The sequence below is a fragment of the Leucoraja erinacea genome, chromosome 14 (genome assembly GCF_028641065.1).
Source record: "Leucoraja erinacea ecotype New England chromosome 14, Leri_hhj_1, whole genome shotgun sequence".
Lineage (NCBI taxonomy): Eukaryota > Metazoa > Chordata > Chondrichthyes > Rajiformes > Rajidae > Leucoraja > Leucoraja erinaceus.
Genome location: NC_073390.1, coordinates 39,193,805 through 39,207,462, shown reverse-complemented (window position 1 = coordinate 39,207,462; position 13,658 = coordinate 39,193,805). Strand labels below are relative to the sequence as shown.

Here is a 13,658-nt window from a genome sequence, read left to right as displayed (position 1 = left end):
GGTATGGCTGTGACAATAAACCTCTGAGGAGGGAGAGATAGATCAGCCATTATTGAATGACAGAGTAGACTTGATGGGCCGAATGGCCTAATTCTGCTCCTATTACTTATGACCTTACTTGATAAAACATGCAGGAGTACTCAAACAAGGAAAAGAATGGGTGGCAAATCAAAGGCCTCAACTGGACAAATTGCTGCATTAAAGGAAAGCTTAAGGAAGGAACTTTGTATTTAAAAATCCATCTACTGGTTGTTGTTCATTAGGATGAAAACAACAGCAGCACACAATGCCTGTTATATTGTCTTCATAGAAATGTCATTACTCATGTTCCCGATGTTGGGGGAGTCCAGAACCAGGGTCCACAGCTTAAGAATAAGGGGTAAGCCATTTAGAATGGAGATGAGCAAACACTTTTTCACAGAGTGGTGAGACTGTGGAATTCTCTGCCTCAGAGGGCGGTGGAGGCTGGCTCTCTGGATACTTTCAAGAGAGAGCCAGATAGGGCAAGATAGCTGAGTCAGGGGATATGGGGAGAAGGCAGGAACGGGGTACTGATTGGGGATGATCAGCCACGATCACATTGAATGGCGGTGCTGGCTCGAAGGGCCGAATGGCCTACTCCTGCACCTATTGTCTATTGTCATGAGTCAAGCTCTGATAATAATCCAAGCAAGTTTCTAAATTTACATTGTAAATGTAAACTAATAAACTGATCAATAAATGGCAAATGTACAAGCCATGTGGCTTGAAGTTTGGTTGCAAGCTAGACACTGTACACAGAGTGATGCACATTGACTTTCACTGGTGTTGTGCCGTGACTCTCAAGCACTGCACACTGGCCAAACACAATAAGATGCTGAAAAGTCAGCGGTTAGTGGTCATGTTTCAATAAAACAGCTACTGTTGGAAGAGATACAGATTTGTCACTGCGATGTCCTCACCTCAATGACTTCGTCCTTGGTGGAGTGTTGGGCCAACTCACGAATTCCATTGACAAACTGTTTGTTGGCATTACAGAAGTTCTTTCCAGCATCGATCATCCCAATGCACAACTTGACAACCTAAAGGAGGTAAATGTGTGCTCAATCTTTACAAACTCCCGAACCAATATCCAAATAATGTTGTGGAAGAGACATTCAAATATCAATAGGCTTCATTTGTGAAATTAACAATGGCACAGAAAATTTGAAAATCCTAATGCACTGCAGACACAGAGGATGCAGTGAACAACACGGGACACAATGACATCAATTCAAATCAACAGTGCTGTTATTATGGTGGAGCATTTAGATAGTGATAGAATTAACATGGTGTGGGACATGGGAGAACAGCAGTGGAGAGCACATGCTCTAAACCTCCTGCACTCTCCCACCACACCTCAATCACCCCACCAGCACCGTGTGGGAGAGGGACAAAGGTTGAGAGAGGATTGGTTTGAACATGTGGAGTGGGACAGATGGAAGCAACAAACTATTAAAGTTAAGATGGACACAAAAAGCTGGAGTAACTCAGCGGGACAGGCAGCATCTCTGGAGAGAAGGAATGGGTGACGTTTCGGGTCGAGACTCTTCTTCAGAAACGTCACCGTTTCCTTCTCTCTAGAGATGCTGCCTGTTCCGCTGAGTTACTCCAGCTTTTGTGTCTATCTTTGTTTTAAAACAGCATCTGCAGTTCCTTCTTATACAAACTATTAAAGTTTCCGGACTTTTGTTGGATATGGTGACTGATGGTTTTTGAACAAAGGTAACTGGGTTGATATGAGATCAGCTATCATCGAACTAGTTGATCCTCTTCTACAATAGTCTTCAATGCCATTTCTTCCAAATCATTTCAAATGTTTAAAGACTTAAAGTATTAATACGTACAATGTCGAAAATTGTGTTTCAATTTGTAACAGTTTCAGTAATCATTACTTTGGAGCAAAACTCGACGTCAGGGAATCCTTGCAAAATCAATTTCAGGAAGACAAATACTGAAAGCAGAAAGGACTGAAGCAAAGCTAGACGTTGCTGATGTCTAACGAAAGATCCAAGCTTAGAGGATGGCAGTATCATGGACTGTGAAGACTGCAAGAGTTCAAAGCAGTAAACCGTTCTATCATTCAAAAATCTTCCACCCCAACTCCCAAATTACCACCTGATCCTCTCACTCTGTGTGCAAACGTCTGGAATATACATGGTGTCTGAAATTCCACAATCCTCTGGGGCCCAGAGTTCCACAAGTTATTATCCATCTGTGAAGAAATTTCTCCTTTCAGTCCTCAGGAGCTTCGCCTTCCAGACCCTCCAGTCAAAGGGCACAGAATGTCCTCATCATGTAAATTCCTTTCCAATGAGATCCTCTCTCATTCAGCTAAACTCCAGGAAACATTGGCCAATAATACTCCATCTCCCCACCTACACGAATATCCGAGTCGATCTACACTGCACAGCTTGCAAGTGTGCTTGTGCTCAGGGCCAGAGACCACATTACACAATGTAATCCAGAACTAGAACCATGTAGCACTGCATAAGACTGCTACTACTATGACAGTCGCCTAAATAATCACCTAGTGGGACAGGCCCTTTACAGCATCACAAACTTTTTAATTGCATAAAATTCTCTGGCCAGAATCCATCTGGATTAGGATCATTAGAGCAAAAATGCATCGGCAAGGTTTTCTGAATTTGTATGCCTGTTAACATTCACAGACTATTTCTATTGCTGTTGAACCTTTTCCTGAATGCAACTTTCCACAATCACGTCCCAGAACTTGACCATTTAAATTATTGATCAGGCACCACGGTGGAAAATGACCCATCAGAAATAAATGAAGTAAAATATAATGGCACTCACCTTTTCAAGTTTTAACTCCAATTCAGCAAAATCTCCTTCAACTTCCTCTATTGCAGCTCTATTGAGGAAACAATATAATTAATCTGATGTAATATTTCCAATGCTGCTCTCTTCTTAACAAGTTGAATTACGAGAAGCAAGGAATTACAGATGCTGCTTTACAAAAAAAAAAGACAAAGTGCTGGAGTAACTCAGATGGCCAGGCAGCATCACTGGAAAACATAGGTGATGTTTCGGGTTGGTCTGCTTCTTCAGACTCAGAAGGTTCTGACCCAAAATGTCACCTATGTTCTCCAGAGATGCTGCCTGACCCGCTGAGTTACTCCAGCACCGTGTGAAACATCACCTATCCATGTTCTCCACAGATGCTGCCAGACCCGCTGAGTTACTCCAGTACTGTTTTCTTTTTCTTTTCATCTTTTCAACAACCCCTCAAACCTCTGATAAGCAATACATTAATATAAACCTTCTATAAACACAAGTTCAATCACACAAATAATATTAATACAAGATCATGCACCTAATTAAGTACATTTCCATGGAGAGTGACAAAGGGTACAAAGACAAACATGCTCAGTTAATGCCACATGGTTGAACACCCATGAATATAAAAGGAACATAAAGTAAGTGTTTGGCACGGACTAGAAGGGCCGAGATGGCCTGTTTTCGTGCTGTAATTGTTATATGGTTATATGTTATATGGTTATAAGATAAAGATGTGATTAGGAAGGGAAGACAAAAATTAATGCAGAGTTTAAATAAACATTTGGTAGAGGAATATGTACCACAAGCACCCCATTCCCTCATCTTCATCATGGATATCCAGTCACTCTACACCTCCATCCCCCACCAGGAGAGTCTTAAAGCCCTCTGTTTCTACCTGCCAATCCCTGTCTACCGATACTCTCCTCTGCCTTGCGGAGGGCATGCGCATGGGCCCCAGCTTTGCCTGCATCTTTGTAGTGTACGTCGAACAATCCTTGTTCGAGGCGTGCCGTGGCCCTATCCCCTACCTCCGCTACATTGACTGCATTGGTGCTACCTCCTGCATCCACCCACAACTCACTGACTTCATCCATTTCACCACTAACTTCCATCCGGCACTCAAATTCACCTGGACCATTTCCGACATCTCCCTATCGTTTCTAGACCTCACTATCTCCATCGCAGGTAACAGACTACTAACCAACATCCACTACAAATGCACTGACTATCATGGTTATCTGGACTACACTTCTTCCCACCCTGCTTCCTGTAAGGACTCCATCCCCTACTGCTAATTCTTCCGTCTACGCCGCATCTGCACCCAGGATGAGGTGCTCCAAACCAGGGCATCGGAGACGTCTTCATTCTTTAGGGAACGGGGGTTTCCCCTTGACGATAGATTAGGCTCTCACCAGGGTCTCTTCTATATCCCGTAGCTCCGCTCCCACTCCCCATCCCTCCACTCGCAACATGGACAGAGTCCCCCTTGTCCTCACCTTCCACCCTACCAGCCATCACATACATCAAATAATCCTCCGCCATTTTCGGCACCTCCAATGGGATCCCAACACTAGCCACATTTTCCCATCTCCTCCCCTTTCGGCTTTCCGCAGCGACCGCTCCCTCCGTAACTCCCTGGTCAATTCTTCCCTTCCCACCCAAACCACCCCCTCCACTGGTACTTTCCCTTGCAACCGCAGGAAATGCTACACTTGTCGCTTTACCTCCCCCCTGGACTCCATTCAAGGATCTAAGCAGCCTTTCCAGATGAGGCAGAGGTTCACCTGCACCTCCTCCAACCTCATCTATTGCATCTGCTGCTCTAGGTGTCAACTGTTCTACATCGGTGAGACCAAGAGCAGGCTTGGCGATTGCTTCGCCCAACACCTCCGCACAGTCCGCATTAACCAACATGATCTCCCAGTGGCTCAGCACTTCAACTCCCCCTCCCATTCCGAATCCGGCCTTTCTGTCCTGGGCCTCCTCCATGTCCAGAATGAGTCCCACCGCAAATTGGAGGAGCAGCACCTCATATTTCGCTTGGGCAGTTTACACCCCAGCGGTATGAACATTGACCTCCAATTTCAGGTAGTCCTTGCTTTCTCCCTCCTTCCCCTCCCCTTCCCAGCTCTCTCACAGCCCACTGTCTCCACCTCTTCCTTTCTTCTTCCCGCCCCCCCTCCGCATCAGCCTGAAGAAGGATCACGAAACGTTGCCTATCCCTTCGCTCCATAGATGCTGCCTCACCCGCTAAGTTTCTCCAGCATTTTTGTCTACCTTCGATTTTTCGAGCATCTGCAGTTCCTTCTTAAACAACCAAATGGTAGTAGCTTGGATGAGGCATCTTGGTCAGCATGAACAAGCTGGGCCGAAGGGACTGTTCTATGCAGAACGACTATAGAACGCTAAGCCTCTACCATGGTGAATGCACAGCAAGATAAAAAAGATACTTAACACATAGATGGGGGATTTTGAATCAATTTATTAATTTAGTTCAGTGCTGCAATGTATTTAATGCAGTTTGTGCTGTGGGCTCATTCAGTAGTTCTGCTGCCATTGTAAACATTGCACCCATAACGAAAAGATGTCGTGCCTCTCCCTTAAATCCATTTCCCCCGTCCAAATCCACAGACCTTTGCTCAATCTCACTTACATTACACTGATTACAAAATTTGCCACGAACCAGCATGATCAAGCAGTTTATTGAAAGGTTATTTATTTTTGTATTATTTACAACTGAAGCTTTGTAAAATTAAGAAATATTCAAAAGTGAGTTAATCTAAAAAATATTGTGAATTAGCAAAGAGATTGACCCATGGGAGTAATCAGCCTCAATACCAAACAAGTACTTGTCAGTATATACAACATTATTTTACAATTGGGCTGAGATTAACCAGTCAACTCCTTGTAAAGTAAAAATCATTCAAAAATGTACCTCATTGGTCGGTGTCCTTGCAGCCAACACAACATTCTGTAACCTCCTTTAAAGGCCTGCTAAATGATGATTACAAATTTAAACTCCCATTCATAATTAAGTCACACTGTTAGCATGGACAATTTATAGCTGGGATGGGTTTAGAGGATTATGTTAAAGCTACCGCAGAAGTTTGCTATTCAAGTGTATTCTGCAATTAAAATTTCACAATATTTTGCAATCTGACAGTTATGTAAATTATGCCAAAAATCAGTTCACTCCAACCCTGACTCAATGTTTAATTATGATTCTGTGGTTAATTATGACTACAGAATCACAACATTCAAAGGTTATTATGAGGAAAACCATCATTAATTTCATCACACAGTGACACATGATCGCAATTCCCTGTACCAACAAGATGCAGAAACGTGACACCTAACTTGTTGATCTAGAAAGAGGTGGAGGGTGGAAAGCAAATGCAATTGATGCTGAGTGTACATAATCTGCAGGGCCAAAAGGAAAGAACAAGAGACTGGGATATGATCAGATTACTGCAATTACTGCTTGTGTGACTTGTTTTCCTCTTTAAACCCATCTCTAACTAATCCCATGTCATCTGCTGCTCTAACTCCCATTAAGTTTCTTGGTGTCTTATTGCCAAGAGCCTTCATTCATATTAAAAGGCACTGGTGAGGTACAAGGGGAATATGTTTCCACACATTTCCCTGTCCCGTGACGATTGCTGCTTTGGGAACCACTGTTCAATAATCATGGCATTGCTGAACTCTATCCAGCCCAACATCAGATGAAATATGCGGTTCCTCAGACACTGAACAAGTTCAGATTGGAGTCCGGTTTCCAGAGTAAAATCTAATCTCCTTCCAGACAGGGTTGCCAGTTTAACATTTTAATTTAACCCCAAACAATACTAGAAAAAGGCCAAACAAATGTGAATACATTTTTCATACTGGCATCACATGAAAAGCTCCAGTTGCATCCAGGTCATTACTATCCTCCCCACTGGAATGAGTGGAACACACGGCATAAACATTGTCCGATGTGAAGTTTTTCAGCATTTCTGGACATGCAGTGACATCTTTGCAACATTTGCTTGAGAGTAATAGTTCTGCCCTGATTCTCACAATAGCATCAAGAAGATGCGGCTGCATTCTGTTTCTTGCCTTCGTTTTAACGGAGGATACAAGAGAATATATCTTCTCAACTACAGCGTTGCTGACAGGGGTTATTAGGCAAGGAAGGACAAAGGTGGCGAGCTCTTTAAATGCCTGATGCTGAAATGTCTGTAGGGAGTCCATCATCAGAGAAGCCACAAACATCGAAACACCTGGTGTTTCTTGCTGAAACCCAGTTTCCATGGCACCAAGGTGACACAAAAAGCAGAAGTTGTTCTGGAGCTTCTCGTGAAATTCAGACTCGAAGGCACCCAACTAGGTCACCTGGGCCTCTTACACCTGGTGTATTATCATATTATCACCTCAGCAAAGCTGCTTGACCACCCCACACAGACACTGTCAGCTCTTTTTAAAGCACCATCAGCTATTTCCCCAAAGCACTGGGCACGCAAGTTACCTCCACTGTGGGCAGCACGTGGCCTGACACTACTGGCCTAGTCCTAGTGCTCCCACCATCGTAGTTGGCGGCAGAAATATTGACATTCTCTTAAAGAAAAATGTTTTAGAAAAAGGATGGTATGTAATCTTCAGGCAGATAATTTTAGTATGTAAAAAAGCCAGGAAGAGGCCAAATGAATTTACTGACACCAACCAAATCTTAAAAAAGTCCAGATTTCTGGAATTTGGTCTCAAAAAGGCCAATCGGGCCACCCTGCGTTCCAGACCAATGATGGAAGTGTGGAAAGGTCAAGAAAAGGTGAACCCTCAGCCACACAATGTCCAGCCACAATACAGTTTAGTGTCAGCCCCAGTTCAATGGGGAGAGATTAGGTGACAGGAGTTCTGTTGGTTGTTGTCAGAGGGCGATGATTCATTCCATCTTTGAAGTTCACCAACAGATTACACAAGTACATGGCAACGTTATTTGCTATATACAAGCCAAAGTGTAAATACCATCCAGGACTCGCTCCTAATATCTTTCTTTCTATTCCTGTCGTATTCTTCTCATGCACTGTAATTTGTTCACATTGTAAAGTTAGGTAACTTTATTAGGGGACAGAGGATCGAATGGGAGGGAGGAACTGAAGGGAATCCACATTAGTCAGAAAATGGTGTTAGGTAAACTGTTGGGACTGAAGGCAGATAAATCCCTAGAGCCTGATGGTCTACATCCCAGAGTACTCAAGGAGGTGGCCCGAGAAATCATGTATGCATTGGTGATCATTTGCCAATGTTCTCTCGACTCGGGATCAGTTCCTGTGGACTGGAGGGTAGCCAATGTTCCTCTCTATCCACTTTTAAAGGAGGGAGAGAGAAAACAGGGAATTATAGGCCAGTTAGCCGTACATCGGTAGTGGGCAAGATGCTGGAGTCGATTATTAAAGATGTTATAGCAGAGCATTTAGAAAGCAGTTATGGGATCGGTCAAAGTCAGCATGGATTTATGATGGGGAAATAATGCTTGACTAATCTTCCGGAATTTTTTGAGGATGTAACAAGTAGAATAGATAAGGGAGAGCCAGTGGATGTAGTGTACCTGGACTTTCAAAAAGCCTTTGACAAGGTCCCGCACAAGGAGTATTGTGTGCAATTTTGGTCTCCTAATTTAAGGAGGGACATTATTGCTATTGAGGGAGGCCAGTGTAGGTTCACCAGGTTAATTCCCGGGATGGCGGGACTGACATATGATGAAAGAATGGATCGACTGGGCTTGTATTCGCTGGAATTTAGAAGGATGAGAGAATCTTATAGAAACATATAAAATTCTTAGAGGATTGGACAGGCTAGATGCAGGAAAAATGTTCCCAATGTTGTGGGAGCCCATAACCAGGGGTCACAGTTTAAGAATAAGCGGTAGGTCAATGAAATGAGGAAAGACCTCTTCACCCAGAGAGTTGTGAATCTGTGGAATTCTCTACCACAGAAGACAGTGGAGGCCAATTCACTGGATGTTTTCAAGAGAGTTAGATTTAGCTCTTAGGGCTAAAGGAATCAAAGGATATGGGGAGAAAGCAGGAACGGGGTACTGATTTTAGATGATCAGCCATGATCACATTGAATGGCGGTGCTGGCTCGAAGGGCCTCCTCCTGCACCTATTTTTCTATGTTTCTATTATCGAGGGAACTGCAGCTGAAGTGGACATTATACTACAGATCGGTTTTATTTCTAAACTCAATAAGAAAGATGATGAGGCACGGGTACACAATCTCATGGGACTGAGATAACTCTTCAACAATCACACCGTGCGCGATATAATCCCAACCACTCAAGGGCTTTCCCCAAGCATTTTGGGACTCCCAACACCCCGTCTATCAGAGTTTTGACTGATCTTTGGAATCTAACAAATGGGCCGATGCTGGAGCCGAAGTATCAAAGTCTCGAGTGGAAAGATCCTGTCGCAACCTAAGATCTGCAGTAATGAAGGCACGGATTTTTCATTCACTTGATTAAGATAAACTACTGAGGGATATGACAGGCTAATTGGAGTCATCCGGCATTTTATAATGGATCTCATCATGGTCCAATTTTCCTTATTGCTTCCACAATTAGAACTGTTTGGCTACACATAATTTTACTTCTGAAGTATCATTCATTTGATTCTTAAATTAAAATCACATTTTTAATATCAAATGAAGGGAGCATAATTAGCTAAATTCATTTTATCAGAAAGATAACAGAAAGCTGAAGAATGTACTGACCCACACTTCTACCTCAAGGTGGTTTTGAAGGAATTTATCTTTTACTCACATCGTTTATCATGGAATGATGATCACAGAGGAAACCCCACCAAAATTGGCTCAACAGTTCTACACCTTTGCTGACTGGATGACAAAAGACTATATGGTCCACTGGACTACTTGGCACTGGAGCAGATATTTCCACTATTTAGCTTGCATTTAGATGCTTTACATACAAGATCTATTTGGAGTTCCATGTATCAATGACAAATAACTTTTTTTAAATAGACATTTCATTATTTTATTGGTAGTATACTTTAAAGTTTGGTTGCAGCACAGCCACTCAAGAATGAGACAAGAATGAATCTATTTATCTGTAAATGAAACTTGTCTGCAATCTACCATGGCAAAATCCATATAAAGCTGAGAATGATCAAGCAAGTCTCTGCTAATACACAAAAATGCTGGAGAAACTCAGCGGGTGCAGCAGCATCTATGGAGCGAAGGAAATGGGCGACGTTTCGGGCCGAAACCCTTCTTCAGACTGATGGGGGTTGGGGGGGAGAAGGAAGGAAAAAGGGAGGAGGAGGAGCCCGAGGGCGGGGGGGATGGGAGGAGACAGCTCGAGGGTTAAGGAAAGGGAGGAGACAGCAAGGGCTAGCAAAACTGAGAGAATTCAATGTTCATGCCATCCGGACGCAAGCAACCCAGGCGGAATATGAGGTGCTGTTCCTCCAATTTCCGGTGTTGCTCACTCTGGCAATGGAGGAGACCCAGGACAGAGAGGTCGGATTGGGAATGGGAGGGGGAGTTGGTGCTGAGCCACCGGGAGTTCAGGTAGGTTCTTGCGGACCGAGCGGAGGTGTTCGGCGAAACGATCGCCCAACTTCCGCTTAGTCTCCCCGATGTAAATCAGCTGACATCTAGAGCAGCGGATGCAGTAGATGAGGTTGGAGGAGATACAGGTGAACCTTTGTCGCACCTGGAACGACTGCTTGGGTCCTTGAATGGAGTCGAGGGGGGAGGTGAAGGGACAGGTGTTGCATTTCTTAATGGGAGGAGTCAAACGTAAAGTTGTTGAGGGTGAGGACCAACTCCGCTAGGCGGAGGAGGGTGTCAGTGTCTGGGTATAGGTTGCTCCTTTGGTCGAGGAAGAACCGGAGGGCTTTGAGGCCATCCTGGTGGGGGATGGAGGTGTAGAGTGACTGGACATCCATGATGAAGATGAGGGGGTGAGGGCCGAAGTCTCTGCTGGTTACCAGTATTCACATTACTGAAGGGACACTCACAAAACATGTACTATTTTGGATCGTGCAAAACTCTTTGAGATTATTGATGTTTCATATTTCTTCCGCAATTGTAACAGGAAAATAATCATAGCAAAAACCACACCACCAAGGATGTTTGCACAATAGGATGACTAAGACAAGTACTAATTGATGGTGACATCAGGCAGTGGTTAATAACTTCACAATATCCTCAAAAACAAAGAACACATTTATCAGAACTGGAATAAAATAGCAGTATTGATGGTCTTATAAAAAGGGCCACATACAGCAGAAAGTCACGCACATGACTTATCAACATTAAATATATTTCTATTTTTAAAACATGCTTTTATTTAGTAAAAAAGTTCTGAGCCTTTATTAAATATGTCGCTTTGGCCTTTCTTTATGAAAAGTGGTCTGATCTTCAACTTGAGCTTTTGTTTGGTTATTCACCATCATTTTTTCCACTTGGTTACACATGTTTTTTTCCAAAAACATCAATTTTAGATGTCTGTTCAATTAATTATGCTTACATGGTGAATTCATCATGCAAGCATTAGGTGCAAACTACATGCCATATCCTTAGTGCAGAGAACTGCACAAGCCCCAGGACAACCATTTGTTTATTGTGACTTCTCTTCCAAAATGACCAAACTATAAATTAACCCTTTTGGAATGAAACAAGTTTGGGGAAAGCAAAAATAAATTTCAACCACAGTATGAGCATCATGAACTACGTTACAAATAGTGTATTTGAAATTCAGCGGTTACAATTAGCTCTATCACTGGGATGTGAAACATTGTTCCTTAAACATGCACACACAGTCTAAGTTAGTGTTTATAGGAGTTTATGTCTACTTTTCAACCAACTCCAGGAATTTTGCTACCAGTGTATTTCATGAGCTAATAGTGTAAACAACCTTCCTGTTGCAGAACCATGGGTGAATGTCAATACATGAAAATATCAGGTCATAATCTGCACATTGAGACAAAAGACTGCAGACACTATATTCTGGAGCAAAAAAACTGCTGAAGGAACTGAGCGGGTCACGCAAATCTGCGGCGGCAAAGGGACAGCCAATGATTCAGGAGGGGACCTTGCTTCAGTTCCTGCAGCAGTTTAGTTATTGCTCACTATCTGCAGAAGTTCTCAGAGTTTGGTTCTCTTACATTTGGTTATTCATGATGTCACTGGTCCATTTGATCATCAGGTTTCTGACCTTTTAATAAAATCTCTGATATCTTTCCTCCAACCAATGCAGAGAGTAAGAGAGGGCATTTGTGGGTCATTGATGGTGAAGAATGATCATGACATTTTGAAGGTTGTATCGTTCAAAAGCAAATAATTGTGCCAGCTCCATGTGCCAGCTCACCACATAAATGAAAATATTAAAATGTAGAAACCCAACAGAATAGCAACAATGTCGCGACTACATCCTAACTTCGTAAAACCAGACACACACACACACACTCACATCATGCAAACTGGCTGTTGATCACATGCAAGCTAAGACCAGCAAAGAGATGAACATTGACATCAGTTTGAAAATTGGCTATTTACTGCTTGAAATTTTCAATTGAGGTGCACAATGCAACACTGGTTGAAGACACTAGTTCTGCCCAACACTGCAAAGTATTGTACTGTAACATTTAAAAACCATTCTAAGCTGTCAACATTGGTGACAGGTAACTCTGGATGAGCTGGTCCAATTAGACATGGAATAACTCCACAGGAACTACGGGGAAGAATACTTTCATTTTCAAAATGTGAAAATATCTTTCCTGTGGAGGAATATTCGTACAAGGGAGAATAAAAATATCTGGCAATGAATTATTTGTTAAGCACTCGTCTTTCAGTCAATAGACAATAGATGCAGCAGTAGGCCATTAGACCCTTCAAGCCAGAATCGCCATTAAATGTGATCATGGCTGATCATCCACAATCAGTACTCTCTCTTGAAAGCATCTAGAGAACTGGCCTCCACCGCCCTCTGAGGCAGAGAATTCCACAGTCTCACAACTCTCTGTGAGAACAGTCCACATCTTTACATTAATTGAATGCACTGTCAATGGACACAATTTTATTTAAAAAAAACACAAAATGCTGGAGTAACTCAGCGGGTCAGGCAACATCTCTGAAGGACATGGAACTTTTGCAAACCAAGAGTCCCGGCCCAAAACACCACCTATCCAGATGCTGCCTGACCCGCTGAGTTACTCCAGCACTTGCAGCATCTGCAGTTCCTTGTGTCATCACACTTATAAATTCAGACCCATCATCTCAATCTGGCCCAATGTAGCAAGGGATGATTCAACTGGGGTATCCTGGCTAATACAAGTTTATCATATGACACCGGGTAATAATCTAATCTGAAGAGGGCTGACAAATACATTTTCCATCAGATCGAGGACCAAAACTTATGGATTTGCTTATGGAGCATTGAAAATATAAATTAATAACAGGTTCACAGTAACCATAACCTACATTCTCAAAATGCAAAAGTAACCACTTTATTGTGACTAACATCGATGCTTGAAACATTCCAACCCAGTTCGTACATGGCTTCTAATCCACTACTGATCAAACGGAATTTCTTTCGTCTCATGATTGACCAGCTAAACACAGTTCATGCAGCCCACTACAATCGATCTGCTCTTGAAAAACACTTCCAACTTCCTCCACTTTGTACATTAGTACATGGCTTGCAAACTTTGTAACTAATCCGTTACTACAAGTGATCAAAGCTACGGAATTTCTTTGTGAATCTATGATTGACCAGCTAAAAACAGATGTTCAAATCAGACCAAATTACTACAATCCGGCAATCTATGCTCGACTTT

General features: G+C 42.8%; 1 protein-coding gene across 4 annotated transcripts in view; it reads right to left on the bottom strand.

Moving 5' to 3' along the window:
- The window catches only part of LOC129703610 (arf-GAP with coiled-coil, ANK repeat and PH domain-containing protein 2-like), a 99,096-nt gene that overhangs the window by 72,944 nt on the left and 12,494 nt on the right, over positions 1–13,658 (bottom strand). For all 4 annotated transcript variants that reach the window (XR_008724593.1, XR_008724594.1, XM_055646210.1 and 1 more), the window contains exons 2-3: positions 2,836–2,893; positions 942–1,061 (exon numbers count right to left, since the gene is read on the bottom strand). Coding sequence is in view for 2 of the 4 variants with exons in the window: in XM_055646210.1 (XP_055502185.1) it covers positions 942–1,061; positions 2,836–2,893 (178 nt within the window). In the remaining 2 variants the exon portion in view is untranslated. The remainder of the gene's footprint in view (positions 1–941; positions 1,062–2,835; positions 2,894–13,658) is intronic.